At 36.0% G+C, this 27,263-nt stretch overlaps 2 protein-coding genes and 1 long non-coding RNA gene across 5 annotated transcripts in view; 1 reads left to right on the top strand and 2 right to left on the bottom strand.

Moving 5' to 3' along the window:
• Window positions 1-3,043, bottom strand: part of LOC127831551 (uncharacterized) — a 21,185-nt gene extending 18,142 nt beyond the window's left edge. The window contains exon 1 of the mRNA XM_052356532.1: window positions 3,027-3,043. Within this exon, the coding sequence (XP_052212492.1) occupies window positions 3,027-3,043 (17 nt within the window). The remainder of the gene's footprint in view (window positions 1-3,026) is intronic.
• A 4,297-nt stretch (window positions 3,044-7,340) lies between these two features.
• LOC127880944 (uncharacterized) lies at window positions 7,341-13,532 on the top strand. Its single transcript, XR_008049820.1, has 3 exons — window positions 7,341-7,604; window positions 10,480-10,572; window positions 13,446-13,532. It is a non-coding gene; the product is annotated as an uncharacterized LOC127880944 (long non-coding RNA).
• An 11,293-nt stretch (window positions 13,533-24,825) lies between these two features.
• The window catches only part of LOC127880902 (serine/threonine-protein kinase TBK1-like), a 26,518-nt gene continuing 24,080 nt past the window's right edge, over window positions 24,826-27,263 (bottom strand). For all 3 annotated transcript variants that reach the window (XM_052428391.1, XM_052428392.1, XM_052428390.1), the window contains 2 exons: window positions 27,129-27,200; window positions 24,826-25,795 (listed from right to left, as the gene is read on the bottom strand). In XM_052428391.1, the coding sequence (XP_052284351.1) occupies window positions 25,723-25,795; window positions 27,129-27,200 (145 nt within the window). In that variant the 3' untranslated portion in view covers window positions 24,826-25,722. The remainder of the gene's footprint in view (window positions 25,796-27,128; window positions 27,201-27,263) is intronic.

Genomic DNA, 27,263 nt, shown 5'->3' with positions numbered 1-27,263 from the left:
GTATCAAAAGTACTGATATAGTGTCTTTGAGACGGCTGCTATCGTATTCGAAAAGATGAGGTGCTGTCCGTATGGCAAATGTTTACGCTGTACTTTCGAATGCTGAATGGGGCGGCACACGGTAGACGCTTTTGAGCACTTTGAATGATCGTTGCTGAAACACGGAATTATGTTAGCAAGAGCCTGTGAACTTTTGTTACAAAGTAATTGCTATCGTTTGATTTATTGCTTTAAAATTTTGAAGTTCCATTCGCACACGTGTTCGAACACCACTGGCAAGCATTTTTATGTAGTTGGTTTGTCCTGTGTGCCAAACATTTTTAATCCAGTTAATCAGAAAATACTTTTTGTATGTGCAAGGTTTGTTTAATCCCATCTGATAAGTGCCAAGGTTCTGTTTTTCCTGGCTGGATCTATTTTTGTTAATTTTTAAGATGGCCAGTGGTCATCTCTATAAATTTGGTACCTCCCTTTCATTGGGAGATATTGTCATTTTAGTCCATTGTGGCAGCCAAAGCCATGTTTAAATCAAATGTTACATTACTCAAAGTACGTGCTTGTTGTAGAAGAATTTCAGTGGTAGGTTTGCACAAGAAAAGGTAAATCATGTAATTAAATGGGCTTTTTTAAATGAAAATATGTAAAAACTTTCAAAAAATTAACCTTTTTGCTATGCTTTTTGAGGATTTTTCAGCACCAATGCATTGATCAGAAGTGTTTGGCTGTTAATTATCATTTGGACATCATTTTTATAATGATTGGGTACAACAATGCAGTGTTTGTTGAAATTTGCTTGCAAACATAATGCAATTCCTGGCTCAGTAGTACAGTCTGCAGATAGTGGGAAACAGTACTGAAAATGACCAATTATCATGTGTAGAAAACAAGGCATAAAAATACACGAGTCGTCCCAGGATTTTAAAATTATTGTACACACTCATATATGAGTAAAATCATGAAAATAGTCAACTTCCTGATTCTACCATAGTATGGTGTTTCTTAAGGTAGCACTATACAGTTTTGAGCCTAGTGTCGAATTGGCAGGGGAGAAATTCTAATAAATAGGGATACAATAAAACTGAGCAGCAATAATAGTGTTTTACAAGTTTAAAGTATCAGATTTGAGTGGTGGTGGTTTGAAATGCAGCTTAGTGAATTCGAAAAAGGTGTCCAGTGCCTAGCCAGTGTGTCTGCGGGGCAGTCAAGGTCATGAAATACGTACATGCTGGTTTCTAGCTCCGAAGGCTAATTTGCATGAATTTTAAAGGTGCCTCCACTCAACTGAATTTCTGCAAAAAACCGCGTGGATGACCCTAGGATTCTTCGGTGTCGGTCAAATATCTGGTATAGTGATGCAGTAAAGCAGAAAGTGTTTAATGAACTGGCATTTGCAGTTAAGTGGTAAATTTGTGTTGAAAATCACAGAAAATGGCCTCGAAAACAGGTGACATTTCAGACCCCTAAATTGGCTGATTTTCCATGATAAAAAATATACAGCAAGGGTGCACCATGGCTATCCATGTATTTTCTGGAAGACATACCCCCAACAATACTGAAGATATGTTTTGTATGATTTCAGGTGTAGACGTTGTGTTAGCTGTGAGGACGGACAGTGCCCCCACCCCGGCAGCCAGTAGCCGATTTGTGAAAAACTGTAGTGTGCCCCTTAAGGTAAAGTGTCAATTTTTCAAGTCCTGTCAAAAACATTTAATGCATTTAAAATGTTGCTGAACATGTCAGCATTTATTTTCGACAATATTTCCAATCGGAAAACACTTAACACCAGCATACTAAGGGCTCAAACAAAGGGAGGTAACTCAATGTCTGGTATTGGCAATTTTTTATTTATGCACATTAATGGATCTTTACAAGTTTTATTGACCATATTACCAATTTACAACTGCTTACAAAGATTATTGTGCTAAAGCGAGAGTCCAATAGTGAAATGTAAGGTTTTTCCAGGGGGAAAATGGACAAAAACAGCATTAATATCCATACTTGTTTGCATTTTCAGTCATAGCTTATGGCCAGTGCATTTCATGCAAGTGTCCCTTCTTTTCACACAGTTCAACGGTTAAAAAACCTTGTAGAACAAAAGTCTGGAGGTGCAGGTGCAGCAGGTGCTTGTCGGTTATGGGTGGGTGAGCATGACCGCTATGGATATGGGGTGCTGCGAGCAACAGTGGCCGGCAAGCGCATACATTTCCTCGCACACCGGCTTGCGTTCTTTTTGCACTTCTTGGGTACAATGATATGACAGACACAATGAATGTTTCACATATATGTCGCAACAAAACGTGCATTAAGGTGGGAACATTTGTCGTATGAGCCCCAATCGGTGAATTATTCTCGAAAAAAGTGCTTGGCGACAAGAGGATGCACTGGTCATCATGGTTACCCGAAGTGGTATTATGTGAAAGGTAAACTGGTTTGTTGATCACTTTTTTACATTGTTTTAAATCTCTGATTTCTTGTTTTGTTTCTAGTGAAGATGTTCTTTGTCAATCTGCACATTGCAAACAGATCTAATAACTTATTCCCTAACTATGGTCCCAGCTGAAGATGATGGCTGAGATGAATACAGTGAGTCTTTCAGTAGTGGAAGGTTTGAAACCCGTTTTCGCAAAAAGTATCTGGTTTGCTTATATTGTAAGGATTCCTTTCTTCGTGAATGATAAGATGCTCCGTTTGTCAATATGTTGTAAATTCCTGTACATCTGTGAATGCTGTTTACTTTAATACCGACAGTGCGAGCCAAAATAAACGTGGCTCTGCCTTTTCCATGCGTTCGAGAATGGGTTGCTGAATGGCATAGGCCGGAAAAAATTCCTTTTCCAACATGTGAATTTTGGGGCATAGTGAAAATTGTCGAGTGCAAACTCTCACATCTGTTTGCATTGTACAGATGCTTACATATTGAAGTGTTTTGGTATCAAAAGTACTTGATATAGTGTCTTTGAGACGGCTGCTATCCGTATTCGAAAGATGAAGGGTGCTGTCCGTATGGCAAATGTTTTACGCTGTACCTTCGAATGCTTGACATGTGGTGCTGGCACACGGTAGACGCTTTTGAGCACTTTGAATGATCGTTGCCTGAAACACGGAATTATGTTAGCAAGAGCTGTGAACTTCTTGTTACAAAGTAATTGCTATCGTTTGATTTTATTGTCTTTAAATTTTGAAGTTCCATTCGCACACGTGTTCGAACACCACTGGCAAGCATTTTTATGTAGTTTGTTTTGTCCTGTGTGCCCAACATTTTTAATCCAGTTTAATCCAGAAAATACTTTCTTTGTATGTGCAAAGGTTTGTTTAATCCCATCTGATAAGTGCCAAGGTTCTTGTTTTTCCCTGTGCTGTATCTATTTTTGTTAATTTTTTAAGATTGGCCAGTGGTCATCTCTATAACTTTTGGATTACCTCCCTTTCATTGGGAGATATTGTCATTTTAGTCCATTGTGGCAGCCAAAGCCATGTTTATCAAATGTTTACATTACTCAAAGTACTGTGCTTGTTTGTAGAAGAAAATTCAGTGGTAGGTTTGCATAAGAAAAGGTAAATCATGTAATTAAATGGGCTTTTTTAAATGAAAATATGTAAAACTTTCAAAAAATTAACCTTTTTGCTATGCTTTTTTGAGGATTTTTCAGCACAATGCATTGATCAGAAGTGTTTGGCTGTTTAATTATCATTTGGACATCATTTTTTAATGATTGGGGTACAACAATGCAGTGTTTGTTGAAATTTGCTTGCAAACATAATGCAATTCCTGGCTCAGTAGTACAGTCTGCAGATAGTGGGAAACAGTACTGAAATGACCAAATTATCATGTGTAGAAAACAAGGCATAAAAAATACACGAGTCGTCCCAGGATTTTAAAATTTATTGTACACACTCATATATGAGTAAACCTCATGAAAATAGTCAACTTTCCTGATTCTACCATAGTATGGTGTTTCTTAAGGTAGCACTATACAGTTTTGAGCCTTAGTGTCGAATTGGCAGGGGAGAAATTTCTAATAAATAGGGATACAATAAAACTGAGCAGCAATAATAGTGTTTTACAAGTTTAAAGTATCAGATTTGAGTGGTGGTGGTTTGAAATGCATGCTTAGTGAATTCGAAAATGTGTCCAGTGCCTAGCCAGTGTGTCTGCTGGGCAGTCAAGGTCATGAAATACGTACATGCTGGTTTCTAGCTCCGAAGGCTAATTTTGCATGAATTTTAAAGGTGCCTCCACTCAACTGAATTTCTGCAAAAAACCGCGTGGATGACCCTAGGATTCTTCGGTGTCGGTCAAATATCTGGTTAGTGATGCAGTAAAGCAGAAAGTGTTTAATGAACTGGCATTTGCAGTTAAGTGGTAAATTTGTGTTGAAAATCACAGAAATGGCCTCGAAAACATGGTGACATTCAGACCCCTAAATTGGCTGATTTTCCATGATAAAAATATACAGCAAGTGGGTGCACCATGGCTATCCATGTATTTTCTGGAAGACATACCCCCAACAATACTGAAGATATGTTTTGTATGATTTCAGGTGTAGACGTTGTGTAGCTGTGAGGACGGACAGTGCCCCCACCCCGGCAGCCAGTAGCCGATTTGTGAAAAACTGTAGTGTGCCCCCTTAAGGTAAAGTGTCAATTTTTCAAGTCCTGTCAAAAACATTTAATTGCATTTAAAAATGTTGCTGAACATGTCAGCATTTTATTTTCGACAATATTTCCAATCGGAAAACACTTAACACCAGCATACTAAGGGCTCAAACAAAGGGAGGTAACTCAATGTCTGGTATTGGCAATTTTTTTATTTATGCACATAAATGGATCTTTACAAGTTTTATTGACCATATTTACCAATTTACAACTGCTTACAAAGATTATTGTGCTAAAAGCGAGAGTCCAATAGTGAAATGTAAGGTTTTTTCCAGGGGGGAAAATGGACAAAAAACAGCATTAATATCCATACTTGTTTGCATTTTCAGTCATAGCTTATGGCCAGTGCATTTCATGCAAGTGTCCCTTCTTTCACACAGTTCAACGGTTAAAAAACCTTGTAGAACAAAAGTCTGGAGGTGCAGGTGCAGCAGGTGCTTGTCGGTTATGGGTGGGTGAGCATGACCGCTATGGATATGGGGTGCTGCGAGCCACAGTGGCCGGCAAGCGCATACATTTCCTCGCACACCGGCTTGCGTTCTTTTTGCACTTCTTGGGTACAATGATTATGACAGACACAATGAATGTTTCACATATATGTCGCAACAAAACGTGCATTAAGGTGGAACATTTGTCGTATGAGCCCCAATCGGTGAATTATTCTCGAAAAAAGTGCTTGGCGACAAGAGGATGCACTGGTCATCATGGTTACCCGAAGTGTATTATGTGATAGGTAACTGGTTTGTTGATCACTGTTTACATTGTTTTAAATCTCTGATTTCTTGTTTTTGTTTATAGTGAAGATTGTTCTTTGTCAATCTGCACATTGCAAACAGATCTAATAACTTATTCCATAACTATGGTCCCCAGCTGAAGATGATGGCTGAGATGAATACAGTGAGTCTTTCAGTAGTGGAAGGTTTGAAACCCGTTTTCGCAAAAAGTATCTGGTTTGCTTATATTGAAAGGATTCCTTTCTTCGTGAATGATAAGTGCTCCGTTTGTCAATATGTTGTAAATTCCTGTACATCTGTGAATGCTGTTTTACTTTAATACCGACAGTGCGAGCCAAAATAAACGTGGCTCTGCCTTTTCCATGCGTTCGAGAATGGGTTGCTGAATGGCATAGGCCGGAAAAATTCCTTTTCCAACATGTGAATTTTGGGGCATAGTTGAAAATTGTCGAGTGCAAACTCTCACATCTGTTTGCATTGTACAGATTGCTTACATATTGAAGTGTTTTGGTATCAAAAGTACTTGATATAGTGTCTTTGAGACGGCTGCTATCCGTATTCGAAAGATGAAGGTGCTGTCCGTATGGCAAATGTTTTACGCTGTACTTTCGAATGCTTGACATGTGGTGCTGGCACACGGTAGACGCTTTTGAGCACTTTGAATGATCGTTGCTGAAACACGGAATTATGTTAGCAAGAGCCTGTGAACTTCTTGTTACAAAGTAATTGCTATCGTTTGATTTTATTGTCTTTAAATTTTGAAGTTCCATTCGCACACGTGTTCGAACACCACTGGCAAGCATTTTTATGTAGTTTGTTTTGTCCTGTGTGCCCAACATTTTTAATCCAGTTTAATCCAGAAAATACTTTCTTTGTATGTGCAAAGGTTTGTTTAATCCCATCTGATAAGTGCCAAGGTTCTTGTTTTTCCCTGTGCTGTATCTATTTTTGTTAATTTTTAAGATTGGCCAGTGGTCATCTCTATAACTTTTGGATTACCTCCCTTTCATTGGGAGATATTGTCATTTTAGTCCATTGTGGCAGCCAAAGCCATGTTTAATCAAATGTTTACATTACTCAAAGTACTGTGCTTGTTTGTAGAAGAAAATTCAGTGGTAGGTTTGCATAAGAAAAGGTAAATCATGTAATTAAATGGGCTTTTTTAAATGAAAATATGTAAAAACTTTCAAAAAATTAACCTTTTTGCTATGCTTTTTGAGGATTTTTCAGCACCAATGCATTGATCAGAAGTGTTTGGCTGTTAATTATCATTTGGACATCATTTTTTAAATGATTGGGTACAACAATGCAGTGTTTGTTGAAATTTGCTTGCAAACATAATGCAATTCCTGGCTCAGTAGTACAGTCTGCAGATAGTGGGAAACAGTACTGAAAATGACCAAATTATCATGTGTAGAAAACAAGGCATAAAAAATACACGAGTCGTCCCAGGATTTTAAAATTTATTGTACACACTCATATATGAGTAAACCTCATGAAAATAGTCAACTTTCCTGATTCTACCATAGTATGGTGTTTCTTAAGGTAGCACTATACAGTTTTGAGCCTTAGTGTCGAATTGGCAGGGGAGAAATTTCTAATAAATAGGGATACAATAAAACTGAGCAGCAATAATAGTGTTTTACAAGTTTAAAGTATCAGATTTGAGTGGTGGTGGTTTGAAATGCATGCTTAGTGAATTCGAAAATGTGTCCAGTGCCTAGCCAGTGTGTCTGCTGGGCAGTCAAGGTCATGAAATACGTACATGCTGGTTTCTAGCTCCGAAGGCTAATTTTGCATGAATTTTAAAGGTGCCTCCACTCAACTGAATTTCTGCAAAAAACCGCGTGGATGACCCTAGGATTCTTCGGTGTCGGTCAAATATCTGGTTAGTGATGCAGTAAAGCAGAAAGTGTTTAATGAACTGGCATTTGCAGTTAAGTGGTAAATTTGTGTTGAAAATCACAGAAATGGCCTCGAAAACAGGTGACATTCAGACCCCTAAATTGGCTGATTTTCCATGATAAAAATATACAGCAAGTGGGTGCACCATGGCTATCCATGTATTTTCTGGAAGACATACCCCCAACAATACTGAAGATATGTTTTGTATGATTTCAGGTGTAGACGTTGTGTTAGCTGTGAGGACGGACAGTGCCCCCACCCCGGCAGCCAGTAGCCGATTTGTGAAAAACTGTAGTGTGCCCCCTTAAGGTAAAGTGTCAATTTTTCAAGTCCTGTCAAAAACATTTAATTGCATTTAAAAATGTTGCTGAACATGTCAGCATTTTATTTTCGACAATATTTCCAATCGGAAAACACTTAACACCAGCATACTAAGGGCTCAAACAAAGGGAGGTAACTCAATGTCTGGTATTGGCAATTTTTTATTTATGCACATTAATGGATCTTTACAAGTTTTATTGACCATATTTACCAATTTACAACTGCTTACAAAGATTATTGTGCTAAAGCGAGAGTCCAATAGTGAAATGTAAGGTTTTTCCAGGGGGGAAAATGGACAAAAACAGCATTAATATCCATACTTGTTTGCATTTTCAGTCATAGCTTATGGCCAGTGCATTTCATGCAAGTGTCCCTTCTGTTCACACAGTTCAACGGTTAAAAAACCTTGTAGAACAAAAGTCTGGAGGTGCAGGTGCAGCAGGTGCTTGTCGGTTATGGGTGGGTGAGCATGACCGCTATGGATATGGGGTGCTGCGAGCAACAGTGGCCGGCAAGCGCATACATTTCCTCGCACACCGGCTTGCGTTCTTTTTGCACTTCTTGGGTACAATGATTATGACAGACACAATGAATGTTTCACATATATGTCGCAACAAAACGTGCATTAAGGTGGAACATTTGTCGTATGAGCCCCAATCGGTGAATTATTCTCGAAAAAAGTGCTTGGCGACAAGAGGATGCACTGGTCATCATGGTTACCCGAAGTGTATTATGTGAAAGGTAACTGGTTTGTTGATCACTGTTTACATTGTTTTAAATCTCTGATTTCTTGTTTTTGTTTCTAGTGAAGATTGTTCTTTGTCAATCTGCACATTGCAAACAGATCTAATAACTTATTCCATAACTATGGTCCCCAGCTGAAGATGATGGCTGAGATGAATACAGTGAGTCTTTCAGTAGTGGAAGGTTTGAAACCCGTTTTCGCAAAAAGTATCTGGTTTGCTTATATTGTAAGGATTCCTTTCTTCGTGAATGATAAGTGCTCCGTTTGTCAATATGTTGTAAATTCCTGTACATCTGTGAATGCTGTTTTACTTTAATACCGACAGTGCGAGCCAAAATAAACGTGGCTCTGCCTTTTCCATGCGTTCGAGAATGGGTTGCTGAATGGCATAGGCCGGAAAAATTCCTTTTCCAACATGTGAATTTTGGGGCATAGTTGAAAATTGTCGAGTGCAAACTCTCACATCTGTTTGCATTGTACAGATTGCTTACATATTGAAGTGTTTTGGTATCAAAAGTACTTGATATAGTGTCTTTGAGACGGCTGCTATCCGTATTCGAAAGATGAAGGTGCTGTCCGTATGGCAAATGTTTTACGCTGTACTTTCGAATGCTTGACATGTGGTGCTGGCACACGGTAGACGCTTTTGAGCACTTTGAATGATCGTTGCTGAAACACGGAATTATGTTAGCAAGAGCCTGTGAACTTCTTGTTACAAAGTAATTGCTATCGTTTGATTTTATTGTCTTTAAATTTTGAAGTTCCATTCGCACACGTGTTCGAACACCACTGGCAAGCATTTTTATGTAGTTTGTTTTGTCCTGTGTGCCCAACATTTTTAATCCAGTTTAATCCAGAAAATACTTTCTTTGTATGTGCAAAGGTTTGTTTAATCCCATCTGATAAGTGCCAAGGTTCTTGTTTTTCCCTGTGCTGTATCTATTTTTGTTAATTTTTAAGATTGGCCAGTGGTCATCTCTATAACTTTTGGATTACCTCCCTTTCATTGGGAGATATTGTCATTTTAGTCCATTGTGGCAGCCAAAGCCATGTTTAATCAAATGTTTACATTACTCAAAGTACTGTGCTTGTTTGTAGAAGAAAATTCAGTGGTAGGTTTGCATAAGAAAAGGTAAATCATGTAATTAAATGGGCTTTTTTAAATGAAAATATGTAAAAACTTTCAAAAAATTAACCTTTTTGCTATGCTTTTTGAGGATTTTTCAGCACCAATGCATTGATCAGAAGTGTTTGGCTGTTAATTATCATTTGGACATCATTTTTTAAATGATTGGGTACAACAATGCAGTGTTTGTTGAAATTTGCTTGCAAACATAATGCAATTCCTGGCTCAGTAGTACAGTCTGCAGATAGTGGGAAACAGTACTGAAAATGACCAAATTATCATGTGTAGAAAACAAGGCATAAAAAATACACGAGTCGTCCCAGGATTTTAAAATTTATTGTACACACTCATATATGAGTAAACCTCATGAAAATAGTCAACTTTCCTGATTCTACCATAGTATGGTGTTTCTTAAGGTAGCACTATACAGTTTTGAGCCTTAGTGTCGAATTGGCAGGGGAGAAATTTCTAATAAATAGGGATACAATAAAACTGAGCAGCAATAATAGTGTTTTACAAGTTTAAAGTATCAGATTTGAGTGGTGGTGGTTTGAAATGCATGCTTAGTGAATTCGAAAATGTGTCCAGTGCCTAGCCAGTGTGTCTGCTGGGCAGTCAAGGTCATGAAATACGTACATGCTGGTTTCTAGCTCCGAAGGCTAATTTTGCATGAATTTTAAAGGTGCCTCCACTCAACTGAATTTCTGCAAAAAACCGCGTGGATGACCCTAGGATTCTTCGGTGTCGGTCAAATATCTGGTTAGTGATGCAGTAAAGCAGAAAGTGTTTAATGAACTGGCATTTGCAGTTAAGTGGTAAATTTGTGTTGAAAATCACAGAAATGGCCTCGAAAACAGGTGACATTCAGACCCCTAAATTGGCTGATTTTCCATGATAAAAATATACAGCAAGTGGGTGCACCATGGCTATCCATGTATTTTCTGGAAGACATACCCCCAACAATACTGAAGATATGTTTTGTATGATTTCAGGTGTAGACGTTGTGTTAGCTGTGAGGACGGACAGTGCCCCCACCCCGGCAGCCAGTAGCCGATTTGTGAAAAACTGTAGTGTGCCCCCTTAAGGTAAAGTGTCAATTTTTCAAGTCCTATCAAAAACATTTAATTGCATTTAAAAATGTTGCTGAACATGTCAGCATTTTATTTTCGACAATATTTCCAATCGGAAAACACTTAACACCAGCATACTAAGGGCTCAAACAAAGGGAGGTAACTCAATGTCTGGTATTGGCAATTTTTTATTTATGCACATTAATGGATCTTTACAAGTTTTATTGACCATATTTACCAATTTACAACTGCTTACAAAGATTATTGTGCTAAAGCGAGAGTCCAATAGTGAAATGTAAGGTTTTTCCAGGGGGGAAAATGGACAAAAACAGCATTAATATCCATACTTGTTTGCATTTTCAGTCATAGCTTATGGCCAGTGCATTTCATGCAAGTGTCCCTTCTTTTCACACAGTTCAACGGTTAAAAAACCTTGTAGAACAAAAGTCTGGAGGTGCAGGTGCAGCAGGTGCTTGTCGGTTATGGGTGGGTGAGCATGACCGCTATGGATATGGGGTGCTGCGAGCCACAGTGGCCGGCAAGCGCATACATTTCCTCGCACACCGGCTTGCGTTCTTTTTGCACTTATTGGGTACAATGATTATGACAGACACAATGAATGTTTCACATATATGTCGCAACAAAACGTGCATTAAGGTGGAACATTTGTCGTATGAGCCCCAATCGGTGAATTATTCTTGAAAAAAGTGCTTGGCGACAAGAGGATGCACTGGTCATCATGGTTACCCGAAGTGTATTATGTGAAAGGTAACTGGTTTGTTGATCACTGTTTACATTGTTTTAAATCTCTGATTTCTTGTTTTTGTTTCTAGTGAAGATTGTTCTTTGTCAATCTGCACATTGCAAACAGATCTAATAACGTATTCCATAACTATGGTCCCCAGCTGAAGATGATGGCTGAGATGAATACAGTGAGTCTTTCAGTAGTGGAAGGTTTGAAACCCGTTTTCGCAAAAAGTATCTGGTTTGCTTATATTGAAAGGATTCCTTTCTTCGTGAATGATAAGTGCTCCGTTTGTCAATATGTTGTAAATTCCTGTACATCTGTGAATGCTGTTTTACTTTAATACCGACAGTGCGAGCCAAAATAAACGTGGCTCTGCCTTTTCCATGCGTTCGAGAATGGGTTGCTGAATGGCATAGGCCGGAAAAATTCCTTTTCCAACATGTGAATTTTGGGGCATAGTTGAAAATTGTCGAGTGCAAACTCTCACATCTGTTTGCATTGTACAGATTGCTTACATATTGAAGTGTTTTGGTATCAAAAGTACTTGATATAGTGTCTTTGAGACGGCTGCTATCCGTATTCGAAAGATGAAGGTGCTGTCCGTATGGCAAATGTTTTACGCTGTACTTTCGAATGCTTGACATGTGGTGCTGGCACACGGTAGACGCTTTTGAGCACTTTGAATGATCGTTGCTGAAACACGGAATTATGTTAGCAAGAGCCTGTGAACTTCTTGTTACAAAGTAATTGCTATCGTTTGATTTTATTGTCTTTAAATTTTGAAGTTCCATTCGCACACGTGTTCGAACACCACTGGCAAGCATTTTTATGTAGTTTGTTTTGTCCTGTGTGCCCAACATTTTTAATCCAGTTTAATCCAGAAAATACTTTCTTTGTATGTGCAAAGGTTTGTTTAATCCCATCTGATAAGTGCCAAGTTCTTGTTTTTCCCTGTGCTGTATCTATTTTTGTTAATTTTTAAGATTGGCCAGTGGTCATCTCTATAACTTTTGGATTACCTCCCTTTCATTGGGAGATATTGTCATTTTAGTCCATTGTGGCAGCCAAAGCCATGTTTAATCAAATGTTTACATTACTCAAAGTACTGTGCTTGTTTGTAGAAGAAAATTCAGTGGTAGGTTTGCATAAGAAAAGGTAAATCATGTAATTAAATGGGCTTTTTTAAATGAAAATATGTAAAAACTTTCAAAAAATTAACCTTTTTGCTATGCTTTTTGAGGATTTTTCAGCACCAATGCATTGATCAGAAGTGTTTGGCTGTTAATTATCATTTGGACATCATTTTTTAAATGATTGGGTACAACAATGCAGTGTTTGTTGAAATTTGCTTGCAAACATAATGCAATTCCTGGCTCAGTAGTACAGTCTGCAGATAGTGGGAAACAGTACTGAAAATGACCAAATTATCATGTGTAGAAAACAAGGCATAAAAAATACACGAGTCGTCCCAGGATTTTAAAATTTATTGAACACACTCATATATGAGTAAACCTCATGAAAATAGTCAACTTTCCTGATTCTACCATAGTATGGTGTTTCTTAAGGTAGCACTATACAGTTTTGAGCCTTAGTGTCGAATTGGCAGGGAAAAATTTCTAATAAATAGGGATACAATAAAACTGAGCAGCAATAATAGTGTTTTACAAGTTTAAAGTATCTGATTTGAGTGGTGGTGGTTTGAAATGCATGCTTAGTGAATTCGAAAATGTGTCCAGTGCCTAGCCAGTGTGTCTGCTGGGCAGTCAAGGTCATGAAATACGTACATGCTGGTTTCTAGCTCCGAAGGCTAATTTTGCATGAATTTTAAAGGTGCCTCCACTCAACTGAATTTCTGCAAAAAACCGCGTGGATGACCCTAGGATTCTTCGGTGTCGGTCAAATATCTGGTTAGTGATGCAGTAAAGCAGAAAGTGTTTAATGAACTGGCATTTGCAGTTAAGTGGTAAATTTGTGTTGAAAATCACAGAAATGGCCTCGAAAACAAGTGACATTCAGACCCCTAAATTGGCTGATTTTCCATGATAAAAATATACAGCAAGTGGGTGCACCATGGCTATCCATGTATTTTCTGGAAGACATACCCCCAACAATACTGAAGATATGTTTTGTATGATTTCAGGTGTAGACGTTGTGTTAGCTGTGAGGACGGACAGTGCCCCCACCCCGGCAGCCAGTAGCCGATTTGTGAAAAACTGTAGTGTGCCCCCGTAGCCTAATCCCTTTTCCTTCGTTATCTATAAATAGACAATTTATTTATAGATCTTTGAGCCAGGTTATCTAGAGGCTAACCCATACCAAATGGTATGATGTTAATACCATTGCCTGTCCGTACAAGCTAACTCCGTTAACCTAAGGCCTGTTGATCAGACTAACTCGAGTCGTATCGGGTGATACTTACCAGGAAAGGATTTATAAACACGACAGCTTTTTAACAACTTCACGTTCAAGAACTTGTTGTACCAATAAATGTGTACCGCTATTGGCCGAAACTCCCGATAGCATAACTTAATTACAAGACATCATTAATATATTAGCTTCTTCAAGAAATTAAAAAAATGCAATAGTTTTGATAATTCAATACACCATTTTACAAACAACACTTTGTCACAAAAGTAACATGACTCACACAAGTTGATCAAATTATGAGTAGAGTCATGAAACTTGAATCGAATTCTGAATTGTAGCTGCAATAGCATGTTTTTCATATTGGAAGTCAATACATCTTGGTGCGGTCTTGTTATGTGGGTGCAAGCCGAATAACCCGGAAAACCCCCGCTCACAGGTATGTTGACGACAAAGCAAGCTAATATGCTCCGGGAGCGGGAATCGGACAAGATTCGCCTAGGTGAGAATCCAAAAACGTTGGCCGTCGTCGGTCGACTTTGCGCATATTTTATATTACTAAGTTCAGTCTATGGTGTCCATCTCGTACGATTTTACCGTCAATTAAATATACATGTTCAAATGTTTTTATATAATATTTCTTTTCGTTTGAGTTCATTTCTCTTACAAACATAAATGCACGGAGTTGTGTTCATATAATATTGACCCGTAAGTAAAGTAACGATTGAAAGAGCAAATGTTTGCTGATAGCAACAGAACATATAATCAAATCGTTAAATGTAAAATAGTTAATTTGATTAAAGAATAATCGTCTTTTACAGGTACCCTTCCGCATTTCACTTTCTTGTTGGCAAAACTGCCCTTGCTTATTGCAAGTGCCTCAGTGTTGATGTCGTTCTGAAAGTGTTTAAGCAGCTAAATGTCATTTTATATTACTTATATACTTTTTGAAACAACTGTTGAAATTAATCCGTATGACGGTGTTTTGCTGCTTTATACAGTGTACCTTTGTCTTGTCTTTCAGTGACATATTCTAAATCTTGGACCAGCTAGTCTAAGAAGTTACTCTTGTCCACTTACACATTCCACTATAAATCTGTTTCTTATGTGATCACATTCTATAGTTATCTTGAAGCTGATGCGTTATGCGCTGACTTGCAGCAGCTTCTTTTTGGTTCCCTTAAGTTTAAAATTCACATACCATATCTCTTGTGATATAGATTAGTCCTTTCTTTTCATTACTTTACCTTTGATCTTTTTTTCAGCTGCAATGATCTCCTGGGTTAAATAATGTTAGTTCATGTTGGTCATTGGTATGTAATACGTTTTTTTTTCGCTTATGGGAGGAGAAGTTATTTTACGGATCAATGTATATATTTTTGTTGTCAGAATATCTTGCATAGTGGTGATTTTTTGTGTAAATTAGTGTAAATAAGTACTGCATTTGTGCCTATTACAATTACTACAACATTTATTGCCAATAATGCAAAGCTAATTCTTTTAATTAATAACTGATCACAGGGACTGGGCAATAATAAAAGATCACAGGGACTGGGTAAATACGCGAACCGGTGAAACTTTCTGGTTTTGTATAGAAACAAAACATAATCAAAATATATTTATTTTGTGGTTTTTCTGACAATAGCGCAGACTTTTGCTGTTCGAGTTTTGGTTAACGCGTATTTTCTTCAATTTTACAAGACGACAGCGATAACACGGTTTATTTCTTTATTGATAACCGTTACACTACAGTCACTTATTAATATCTTAGTTAGAAGGTGATTTTTCAAGCGGTTCCGTAGTGTATTGGTTACACGCTCGCTTCACATGAGAGAGGCCCAAGGTTCGAGCCCCAGTAGAATCAAATTATTTTATTTGTGTTCTATGTTAACTTTTTGTTTTGATGTAGACATGTTAGTTTAAATAAATATGCTGTTTTATTGTAACCATTTTTTGTTTTTATTATGCCCATGAAATATATGTGTGAGAGGGTGGGGGGGGGGGGGGGGGGGTTCGTAAACACAATAAAACTTTTACAATGTTTTCATATCAATGAGTACTCAACCCCTATCGTAAATGAGCAACGTAAGAATAAGTTCAGAATCATCTCCCCTTGAAGTTGAGAAAAATATGAAATTACGCTTACAATATGAAGCAGATTTTTTAAAACCTACACAGTTCTGTTCCATTAATGAAAACTGCACACGGATGCCGGTATAAAAGGAAACCAATGTAAATAAAATGAACTATGAAATATTTGGGGGTTACAACACAAAATCATAGATAATGGTTATTTGGGAGTTATAACACAACATCATAGATAATGGTTATTTGGGGGTTAGCACACAAAATCATATTTTCTATTTTGTTTAAAATAATCGGCCAATAAATTAATATTTACAGTAGAAAAATATCGTTCCATGTAACTTCATTGAGTGCCTTTTACACTGAAATTCCCGACGCCCGCATCAATTGTTTTTAATGTGAATTCTGTTTAAAAATGTCTTGTTAGATACCCGAGTCATTCAGCTTTTCGAGATCTATGACTGGATTCTGCTGTCCGATTCTCGTAGCTTTCTATAGTATCAGTTCTTGGTGGGTTACGAATAATTCTAAAACGCTGAATTTGTTCTTTGCTTATATAAGCAAGAATCATGTAAAATATTCGACAAGCAACATTTGAGTGAAACTGATTGTGATGACTGGTAAAACAAATAGTTTGATATGAATGTACACAAGATCGAGACTTCTTTTTGGTTGTTAACTAAGTCATGACGAGCATGTGTGTTTGTCCAAACGGAAAGAACGAGAATAATGTTTATGTTTTTGTATTCAACAAGTTCACGGCACTCTAATTGTTTTCAGACAAGATATTAATGAAATGCTATGAATTGCATAATAATTTATATACGCTAATACTGAATAATACTCGTGTTCTACATAATTATTTTCTTCATTATCATACACTTGAAATAAAGAAGGCAAGTATAAAAATCTCAAATAACCATGGCTTTTTGTTGAAAGGTTAGCTTCCTGTTTGTCATTTAGTTTATATCTATATAAATTATTGCGAACTTCGCCCTACATTCTCCATGTACCCATTTAATTATTGCGGCTACTGTATATAACTAGTTAACATTTGAAAGGTCGCTGTTCGCTGTATTTTGGGGCGACATTTTAAGGTTTTAGCACTATAAAACGACATTTTGATTTCCTGTTTTGTTTTCTTCGCCTTTTTTCTATTGACAAAATATTCTGCATAAAACATCAAAGCTTAAAAAAAAATTACATAATAATTCAGGATTCTCTGACATTTCAAGTTGACAACCTTTAATATTTTTTCTCCATGGTTACCATAACCATTTAATAACAAAATTCACTCGTATGAACCTACATATTGATAAAAACAAGACTTTGTTTGTATATAGGTATACATAAATGTATTATATAAGCATTTATGATAGCGTATCAAGTGTAAAAAGCGGAAAAGAAAGAAACGAAAACATAAGCGCACAATTGTTTTTATCTCTCATCAGAAAATCATAAAAAAGTCATTCTAAAATAATTTTACAAAAAAATAACGGCAGGAGAAAAATACAAAGTTAAAGCAAATACAATTTTTAGTATTGATACTTTATCTAAAAATAGAAAATAGTTTAGTTTAACCGCAGTCATTTTTAGTTCCAACTTCACTTGCAAGGGAACCAACGTTTGAACAAATGAATATGTCATAACCATGTCGAAATGTAGAATGTTAGAGATTGCATTAATGTATTTAACATGTAGTATTTCTCGTACATACAAATATCATAAACTGTTTAAAAGCATTAATAATATTTAGATAATCATTTGTAAACTAAAGCAGTCGGACCCGAAATATTTAACATTAATCAGTTCATATTTCTCAGCTCCGCATTGGTATTCAGAATAAAACCGTTCTCAAAATAGTTCAATCGTTCATCAATTGTGTTCAAGTACATAGATGTCTACGTACTGGTGTGTGATAATGATGCGTAGTTCATAATTGAATAATAGTGTATCAAACAATTTGTTTAAATAGTACCTACACAGGAAGGAATTCCTCACCACATCTGGATTTTTAAAAAAAACGTTTTATATAATGCTTTATATACGACAGGGGGAACTTTGACTCTGTAAATAAATAGACTTGCTTACGCATGTTCAATGTCATTTTATCTATTAAGTGACACCACTATACTATTTGAATTGTCCGGAATTAATTCGCCTCCACTGGTATTCGACCACGGGACTTTTTATGTCTGTTTTACCTCAGAGAATTTTGGCACTGTGAGGTGAATATACGAATGAATATCTTGTTTTGATTTTGACCAAATTATTTTAGTTTTACGCTCATGCTCGGAGATCGTTCGGGGTAACGGAAATGTACGAAAAACGGGCGATAATGCATGAAGTTCATTAGAGTCTGGAACCTTAAGCATCGTACTGCATGTGTGCTAACATTTTTCTCGATTATCATGCAATTCTATGCTTGGTCTGTAGTAGGCAAATAAGAGTTAATATGTACGGAGACCACCCACGCACAATGGTTTTACGAACTCGTCGATTTCGAGTCTGAATCTCCGTAAGCTCTTCGCTCGGAGTGAGTCACGTCCCTAACGAGGCCGCGTGCCTTCCGTGTAAATATGTACGGAGACCACACGCGCACAATGGCTGTACGAACTGGTCGAATTTCCCTGCGACTGATCTGATCCTCCGTAAGCTCATCTCTCGGACGAGTCACGTCCCTAACAAGGTCGCGTGTCTTCCGTGTGAGGACGTTTGCCGCAAGATCACCCCACAGCCATCCTACGATCGTTTATACGCCATTACGGCAGCTTGTTATGCCGGCGATACACTATATGCTAATATTTCCGTAGTATTGAAAGCAGTTCATATTTAGCAAGCATACACAATATAATGTCCAATCTTTGAGCGCTTATTATTTTAAGATAATGAAATATCTTGTACTGCAAACAAACAAAAAACAACCGATAAGCAATTTAGATATTTATTATATTTTATTCATCAATCGGATCATCTAGTGCCATTCGTAAGTTCTCTGTTTTTACCACTTATAACACCAAAAGGTTACTCAAGTATTAGGTTTAATCACATCTTAAAGTATATTCCGTTAAAAAAATTACGCTAGAAACAAGTTGGTGACCTGTTCGAAATCTTTCCGTTTAATCAAAAGAGCGAAAAACACTGTATTGGCCTAAATTTTCTTCTCTTTTAAAATGAAAATATGAAGAACGTAAAATACGTATTAAAAATTACGTAAAAAAGAAAAAAATCAATTTATATTGGTATATATTATATATTGGGAATTTAAATGACTCTCAGCACAAACAATATATCAGTTCAGTATTATGGAACATTTAAAACGCATTGATTAAAAATACATAATGGACCTAAACGTTTCAAAAATCGTTGACATCAACTTAAAAGAGCACTTAAAGAAGACGGTCTAATTGGGCACGAATCATAAAATAACATTATTGTTTGCAAAAGTAAAAGTGTTTCTAAGCTTAATAATGTTGAAATAGAAAGCGTCAGAAATACAATAAAATAAGATTAAAACGCTATCGATAAATAATTACTTTATAAACTTTTGCCGAAGAAAAAACGGTGAGATTTTTTTTACAATTTTACAATGCATAACGTCAACGTTAGTAAAAGCAAGATAATTGATGAAATGCATAAATACTGGAATATTTGAATGTGTACATGGCATGTTCAGAAAAAAAATAGCTAGAAGTTTAAAATCTTTTAGATTAAGGTTTATTTTCAGGTATTCAAGTATTAACTCATCACTTTATCTTTTATAGTAATAACCATTGTTGTAAATGGCCTTTTGTTTATCGGGATTCTTTCCAAATTTGTAAAATTACGCGTTTATTATTAGTTAGAACAACAGCTTATAAGAAAATATCTCCCTTTATTACAAAGATATTTTAGAATAGTAAAATAAATTTAGATCTGTTAATCTCGATCTATTTTAAAGCTACAACGTATGCATTCCATCTTTGTATAATCATGTTTACTGTATGCTATTTAGTAAAATAATTATATTCTTGTAAACTTATAAGTGATAAAAAGCAGAGTAACACTTACAATTTTAGAATTACTCTAATACGAATCAACACATATCAACATTACAAGAGGGCCAAGATGGCCCTAGTTCGCTCACATGAGATTAGTCGGTTCATTCAATCTTTACCAAACGTCAAACTTGACCTAGATATTGTCAAGACAAACATCCTGGTCAAGTTTCATCATTATTGAACCAAAACTCTGGCGTATGGAGTGTTTTTGTTTTTGTAAGATTTGACCTGGTGATCTATGTATTGAGTTGACCCCCCTTACCAAACATCAAACTTTGCTTACAAAAATAAATATTATGACCAAGCTTCATAAAATCTGAAACACAATTGTGACCTCTAGAGTGTTTTCAAGGATTTTCTATAATATCATGAAAAACAAGAGGGCCATGATGGCCCTGCATCGCTCCACTGTTTTTTCTTTGCGAAAAAAACGTGTAATGCACATGAAATGAAATGTACTCAAGCAAATTGTGACTTTCTCTTTCTATCCCTCGTCCCACTGGGCGCTTAAAGTTGGAAGGATGAGCATTTTTATATATGGAAAAAGTTACTACCGTGTTAACTAAACAGACAAAAAAGCCTGGGAATTGTTACACAGGTCCTTTGCTTATAACGTAGGTACATTTATCTCTCCAAAATAAATTGTCGTTCTTTCTATTTCACATATTTTTGGATGCTGAAGATCAAATCTACGCATTTGATTTGAAACAGATTCACAAGACCCATAGGAATCAAAATTCCTTAATCCTTTACCAAACAACACATTATAGACTTTCCCAATTTGAAAGAGGTTGCAGACGTCAATTGAATTAAAATGGAATATGAAGAAAATGGTCAGGTAGGGTAGAAATAATTGTGATAAAAGGAGAAATTGCTCATCAACCCACACATCCCTAAGACCAACAAGCCTGAGAATATTATGTTAAGATTATTTCTTTATATTTATAAATGTATTTAATTAAGTAATACATTTGACTTCTAAGATCAATTCATATTCATATAATATTAAGAAAATTATAAAATGGTCAGAAATATATATGGATTGTTGAGCAATTGACAATCATTTCAACAATTCATGATCAGTCACGATTCACAAATGGAACAATGAATCATTAGTTATTAAAAAGCAGCATATACGATAGTTAAGACATTGCACTTCATTAATTTCAACACCTTCTCTTCGATACAAAGTTTGAGTTTACCGTGCAGTATCATATATTGACTTTCCTTGAAATAATAATGTTCATGGAAGCTGTGTTTTTAAAATCAATAATATATTATTAAACTGGTTTTAACACTATAAAAAAGACATGAAATTAACACGTCATCCAAAATATTTTCATCCGGATATATGGTCACTTTCGACATATTTAAATAAAACCCGACTTTTTTCAGTTTATAAGAAAAACATTCATAACACATGTTCTTACTTCAATGCCTTTGTAAGCAGTCACCATCTGACCTAAAATGGCAATGAATGACAGGGTTTTATCTCATGCTTACAAGATGTTGATGTTGTTGTTGGTCACAGCCAAACAGCCGCAGTAATCTCCACTGGTAAACGTCATATGTTCAGTTTTGTGACCCCCGGGGCCGGTTCAAATTTGGCCAGTGGAGCTAAAAATGACAATCTAAGGGCAATAATTATGGCATTAATTATGTGATTTTGCTCATTATCAAATTTGACTGAGATCTTTCAGCAACTTTGATAAAGAATGCTTGAGAAATGTGAATGCTAGAGTGTTTACAAACCAAATGTGGACGGGCGGACGGCGGACAAAGACCAATCCTAAAACCTCAGCCGAGTAATCAGGTGAGCTAAAAAGTGTGTTTCACCGATCTGAGCCATTTTCAAACTTGTCCGAAAAATCAATAAAAGCAATGTATTGACTAAGTTTCACGATGATTAGGCAAACAATGTGACTTCTATAGTGTTGGATCACAATGTTTCTCTCTAGTCACATAAGGAAAACTGCCCCCCCCCCCCCGGCAGCCATGTTTTTTGACCGATCGGGACCATTTGCGAACTCATCTGAGATATATATAAAACTAATCATTTCACCAAGTTTCATGATGATTGGGTAAAAAATGTGACGTCTAGAGTGTTCACAAGCTTTTTTTACTATATAAATTTAAGAAAACTGCCCCCCACCCGGCAGCCATGTTATTCAACTGACCGGAACCATTTTCGAACTCAACTCTCATATCAAGGAAAGAAATGTTCTGACCAAATTTCATGAAAATTAGGCCAAAATAGTGACTTCTAGAGTGTTCACATGTTTTCACTAAATACATATAGAGAAAAATGCCCCGCCCATTGGCGGCCATGTTTTTTCACCGATCTGGACCATTTTCGAACTCGTCCGAGATATCAATAAAACCAATGTTTTGACCAACTTTCATGATGATTGGGCAAAAATTGTGACTTCTAGAGTGTTTACAAGGTTTCTCTATAGCCAAATAAGGAAAACTGCCCCGCACACTGGCAGCCATGTTTTTCAACAGACCGGAGCCACTTTTGAACTCAGCCAACATATCATTAAGACAAACATTTTTACAAAGTTACATGAAGATTTGACGAGAAATGTGACTTATACAGTGTTTACAAGTTTTTTTCTTTTTTTTGACCTAGTGACCTAGTTTTTAACCCGGCATGACCCAGTTTCGAACTCGACCGAGATTTCATTAGGACAAAGCTTCTGACTAAGTTTCATGAAGATTGGACAATAAATGTGGCCTCTAGAGTGTTTACGAACAAATGGGAACGGACGGACGGACGGACGACGGACAAAGACCGGTCACAAAAGCTCACCTGAGCAATCAGGTGAGCTAAAAAAAGCTAACGAGACTTGATAACGGTTAACAACATGGATCATCCTTTCCAAGGATGACATTAATACAAAGCATAATCACAACCAAAACCAACATAAATTCTTAGATTCTTACCTAATAGGCTTATTACATTAGCCACTGCCGTGACAAATACGTCCGAAATTGCAAGATTCACAATAAACACCGATTCCACCTTGAGAATTGCTTTCTTCGCTGCAACCACGTAAAGTACGAGAAAATTGCCAAATGTCCCGACAACCGATGTTACTACCAGAATTATGACGTTAGTCACGCCCCAAAACGGCTTCGCCGTAACGTAAGGCGTCATTATATTAGTCTCTTCTGTGGTGGAGGCAATCGTATCAAAGTTAATCATCCTTGCGGCGCTGTGTAGATGACAAGCACTTTTGCTTTACATAGCTATGATTGTACGTCCTTATAATAACACATCGTTGACAAAACCAACCTGCCGTTAATATATAATTGGTAGATTAACAGAAAACTGGATTGCTCTCAATAAATAGCAATTGTCACTAATTCCTTGGACTCCAAGTATGATTGTCGCAACGGCTAACCGCGATTTTATCAATACACAGGTGTACTCGCAGCATTGGCGCTACAATTACATAAATGAGCATACATGTATATCAAATGGTAACATATGGTGATTATAAACATATATGGGATGCGGATCCAGCATTGACCATATGGTCACGATTTCAACCAACTTAGTTTGATAGTCATCATATTGTTATATGTCATATATTACATATGTGGCATATGCCATTTCAGAGATGTGTACATTATTTTGCTATCTTTTGAAAAAGTTCTTATTGCGACTCTTCCGTGCGTTTGCATGGAACACAACGTAACGTTCACGTCATTATTTGCATGTTGTTGTTGGTTTGTTGTTGCTTATATAAGCTACAAATTACTTTATTCACAAAAACTTGAATACTTATTTGGCCATTAACTCAAAATATACGACGATTAAAGAACACTATTATGGGAATTAAATTATTCATTTGCGCATGTAAAATGCTCCTAAATCACTTGAATACCAGTATGGCTAATATCATAAACCATGTAAAGGTATGCACTAGTCCGTTTCCTAGTAATAGGCAAATAATTGATATGGTATACATTTCTTGAATATTCTTCTGATTGCAATTCCCACTTCCAACTCGGCGATACATTATGGGATCCTAATCCATCCTATTAAATCCAGCAATATATTGCAAACTATATTTATATGAAGCCTGAACAATGTTTCAAATACAAAATGGGAAAACACGTGTTTTCGCTATTGTGTTGCATCTCTGCGTCCATATTAATCAACTGACACCATCATCGAAGTTCTGTCAGTCGAAAGTTATTACTCGCGACTAATAAAGCATGTTACTACATCTGATATTCATTGGAATGCATGTGTTGGTTTATTATTGAAATTAATTACCTAATTATACACAGATGTTATAATCCGTAGTAGATTAATGTTCATGTCTATATATCCGACACTATTTACCAAGTTGTATTAATTACATGTTTAATTTCAATAGTTCAACTATGTGTAAATAATTACAATTTTATTAGTGCTGTTTAATTCCATCGAATGCAAATAATCTGTACTACTGGTATCTACCGGTATATTAAGAAATGATAAACCAGAAGTGTCTTATCTCAACTACCATGAAGGTCACGTATGTTTGTCTACAAACACTTGAGATAAATACCACATAAAATATTTTTTAAAAGCTAGATACTTCAATCAAATAAGGCATTTTATGGCACAAATGCCATATTTTGTCGTCGGTCGTCCATTTTTGCCCTATACTCATAGCCAATATGACATAATTGAAATGAATATATAGAGCAATGGGCAATAATTGTTTTCCGCCTAATGGTACAATTCAATTCAAGCTTGCGTCCGGGAGTGTCTATCAGTACTTCATTCGTTTCAACTATTTCTTCAGTGAATAAACATATTCTTATAATTATTTTTGGTTATTTCTAAGTAATCAGATATGAGAAAATAATCATTTTTTAATTTACATTCCTTTCTTATATAAGTCTCTAAAGAATTATAGGGAATTTTAATAAAGGACATTCATAAAAACAATGTGTGTGAAATAACACTAATCAGATGTGCTGAAATGAGATTCTTCGACAAGAGGTATATTAACTCACCAACAAGAAAAAAATACTCATATGTATTTATTTTTGCATTCACCCATCGTAAAAACGAATTTAAACAATTGTTTATGTATAAATATAGAACTCAGAGTGAGTTTTGAACCAGAAAATAATAAACATATTTATTTTGGACCAATAAAAAGATGATCACAATAAAGATATCATAGTTGACCTTGTTACCTCGGACCATAGAACGATCTTAAAAGTCCCTTTCAAAAACAATGCTTGATAAATGCACACGGTGTGAAATCAATAAATTGATCAAACTATACGATACACACAACTGCAATAACACCATACAAAATATCACAGCAAGCACGAAAAAACGTAAGTTGTTATGGATTGCAGTAGTCCGTAAATAAAGTTCTTTTCATACACTGTTTTCATGGGATCATATTAAGATCTTAATTCACATCTTTCATCGTTTTCTATGGAAAATGGTCTTGTAAATTGTATTAATTTCTAATATCTTTCACGACATAAATTCATATACGCCTATAGTTAAACAAAAGCTACATGCAAAATAACGAATGTTAAAAGATAGTAAGTAATGCACACTATTCTTCGAATTTTAGTAAGACATACTTAGTTAAACGCAATATGAAGTTTAGCATAATAATTACGTAACGCACATATATTGCAACGTATCGTAGACCAAACGTTATGTTTCGTAGACGAAACGGCACGTTTCCAAGACGAAACGTTGGGTTATATAAATAAACACATTATCAAAATATGCAAAAAAGTCTCTTGTAATGGTCGTCTGAAACATAATTCACCAACGAACGCGAACCTGCAAAATACAAAAGGCGAAACCCGATGCACAGTCTATTCATATGCACAGCCCTTTTATTATCTGCCCTTGCATTTGCAGGAACACATTCATTGTCCTGGACTATCTCGCTAACTGTCGCCCGGCAGGAGGCTGCTATCTAAGGAGCCTTCGATCCGAAGGTTAGACGTCTCAGTTAGAAACCTGCAGTTGACCAACATTTAGGTATGTATGTAATACGTCAATCATATACCATCGCACATGCGTATGCGTAAATACTTTTAAACAAAAAGCTTACAAGTTTAGTAAAGAAACTTGCGAGGAACCAATGCGGCATATAAAATATTGCTTTATTTGCATCAAACTTATTTTTTTTATACTATATTAAGCTTATTTAAAGCTAAGCATTCACTTAAATCTATGCTCTTAAAATTTTTCAAATGTAAGACGTTTTGGTAAGAAACATGCGAAGTACAAAGTACGACTAATCGATTTAGGTCTTCAATTTTCATACATCTTTCTATGGAATTTTTATTGGGAATTAAAAATTGCTATTCCAATAACCAAACTATAATACAATTACAAACAAAGAAAGATCTAAGATTTTAAAATAAACTGCTATAAAACTTCGTCAAAACATTTTGATAGAATGAAAACAGAAATATCCGTTTTTATGCATGCGAGTTACACAATTTGTAAAGAAATTAGCGTCATGTATTTTATAATTAAGTGTATGTTTTATATCCGTCTGCATGCATGTAGTTACTGGAAATATATGGCTAACATTTTACCCATCTTCATAAGGATGCTTATTAATGGTACTGCATAATTATATGGTATATATTGTAACTAAAATCATTCGCTTGGTTGCATCACAGGTACGGGCGCCTGGCAAAGTCACTCAAGCACTATCAATATGTCATAAAACAACATTTTTCTTTACTTTGACTATTGTTTTAATAGATATAATATATATGAACAAAGTAGGTATCAATTGACACGGAAAATCAACTACATTTATATTTGTAAGCGATTAGTTGCCTAAATGGTGAGCGATTTGCGAAAACTATGAACCATATTGTTGAGAAAGGTTGCCTCTTGACGAAAAATGAATACGAAAAGAAACTTGTCAACATAACTACATGAAAACACTTCTCGAACTCGAAGAATTGTTATGTCGGCGCTCGTCTGACCGAACTTTCAGCTAGATTTTAACACGAATAAAACTATCGCAATACCCAAGCTACCGAACATACTCGGCATTATATTATATCATATTTTTGGCAAAGTGATGAAAAATATTGTATAATGACATATTGATAGTGTGGGTTGCATGAAACATGTAAATCATGTCAATGATATTCAGAAGATTTAATCTGGTATCTTATATAATGGACCGGATTGTTGTGAATGCAACGTAAATTTATTCAGGGCATAAAACTAAACATATATTGCGAACAAGGGAATAACGATTGTGAATTCTTCTAAGCTAAAGGTTCAAATTAATAAAAACACCAGTATATATCGTAAAACTTACTGCTTCATCACTTCGGAACTTTCTTCCACTAGGGATTTCAATTCTTCGCTGTCGGATTGTAAGGATCTTAATCTGTAAAAAAACAACACTTCTTAATCTGGTCAAGCCTTATAGTGATTATTGTGGTAATAATGT

Source organism: Dreissena polymorpha, chromosome 5, assembly GCF_020536995.1.
Source record: "Dreissena polymorpha isolate Duluth1 chromosome 5, UMN_Dpol_1.0, whole genome shotgun sequence".
In the NCBI taxonomy this organism is placed as follows: Eukaryota; Metazoa; Mollusca; class Bivalvia; order Myida; family Dreissenidae; genus Dreissena; species Dreissena polymorpha.
Note: the sequence above shows the minus strand (reverse complement) of the source record. Positions and strands in the feature narration are given on the sequence as shown.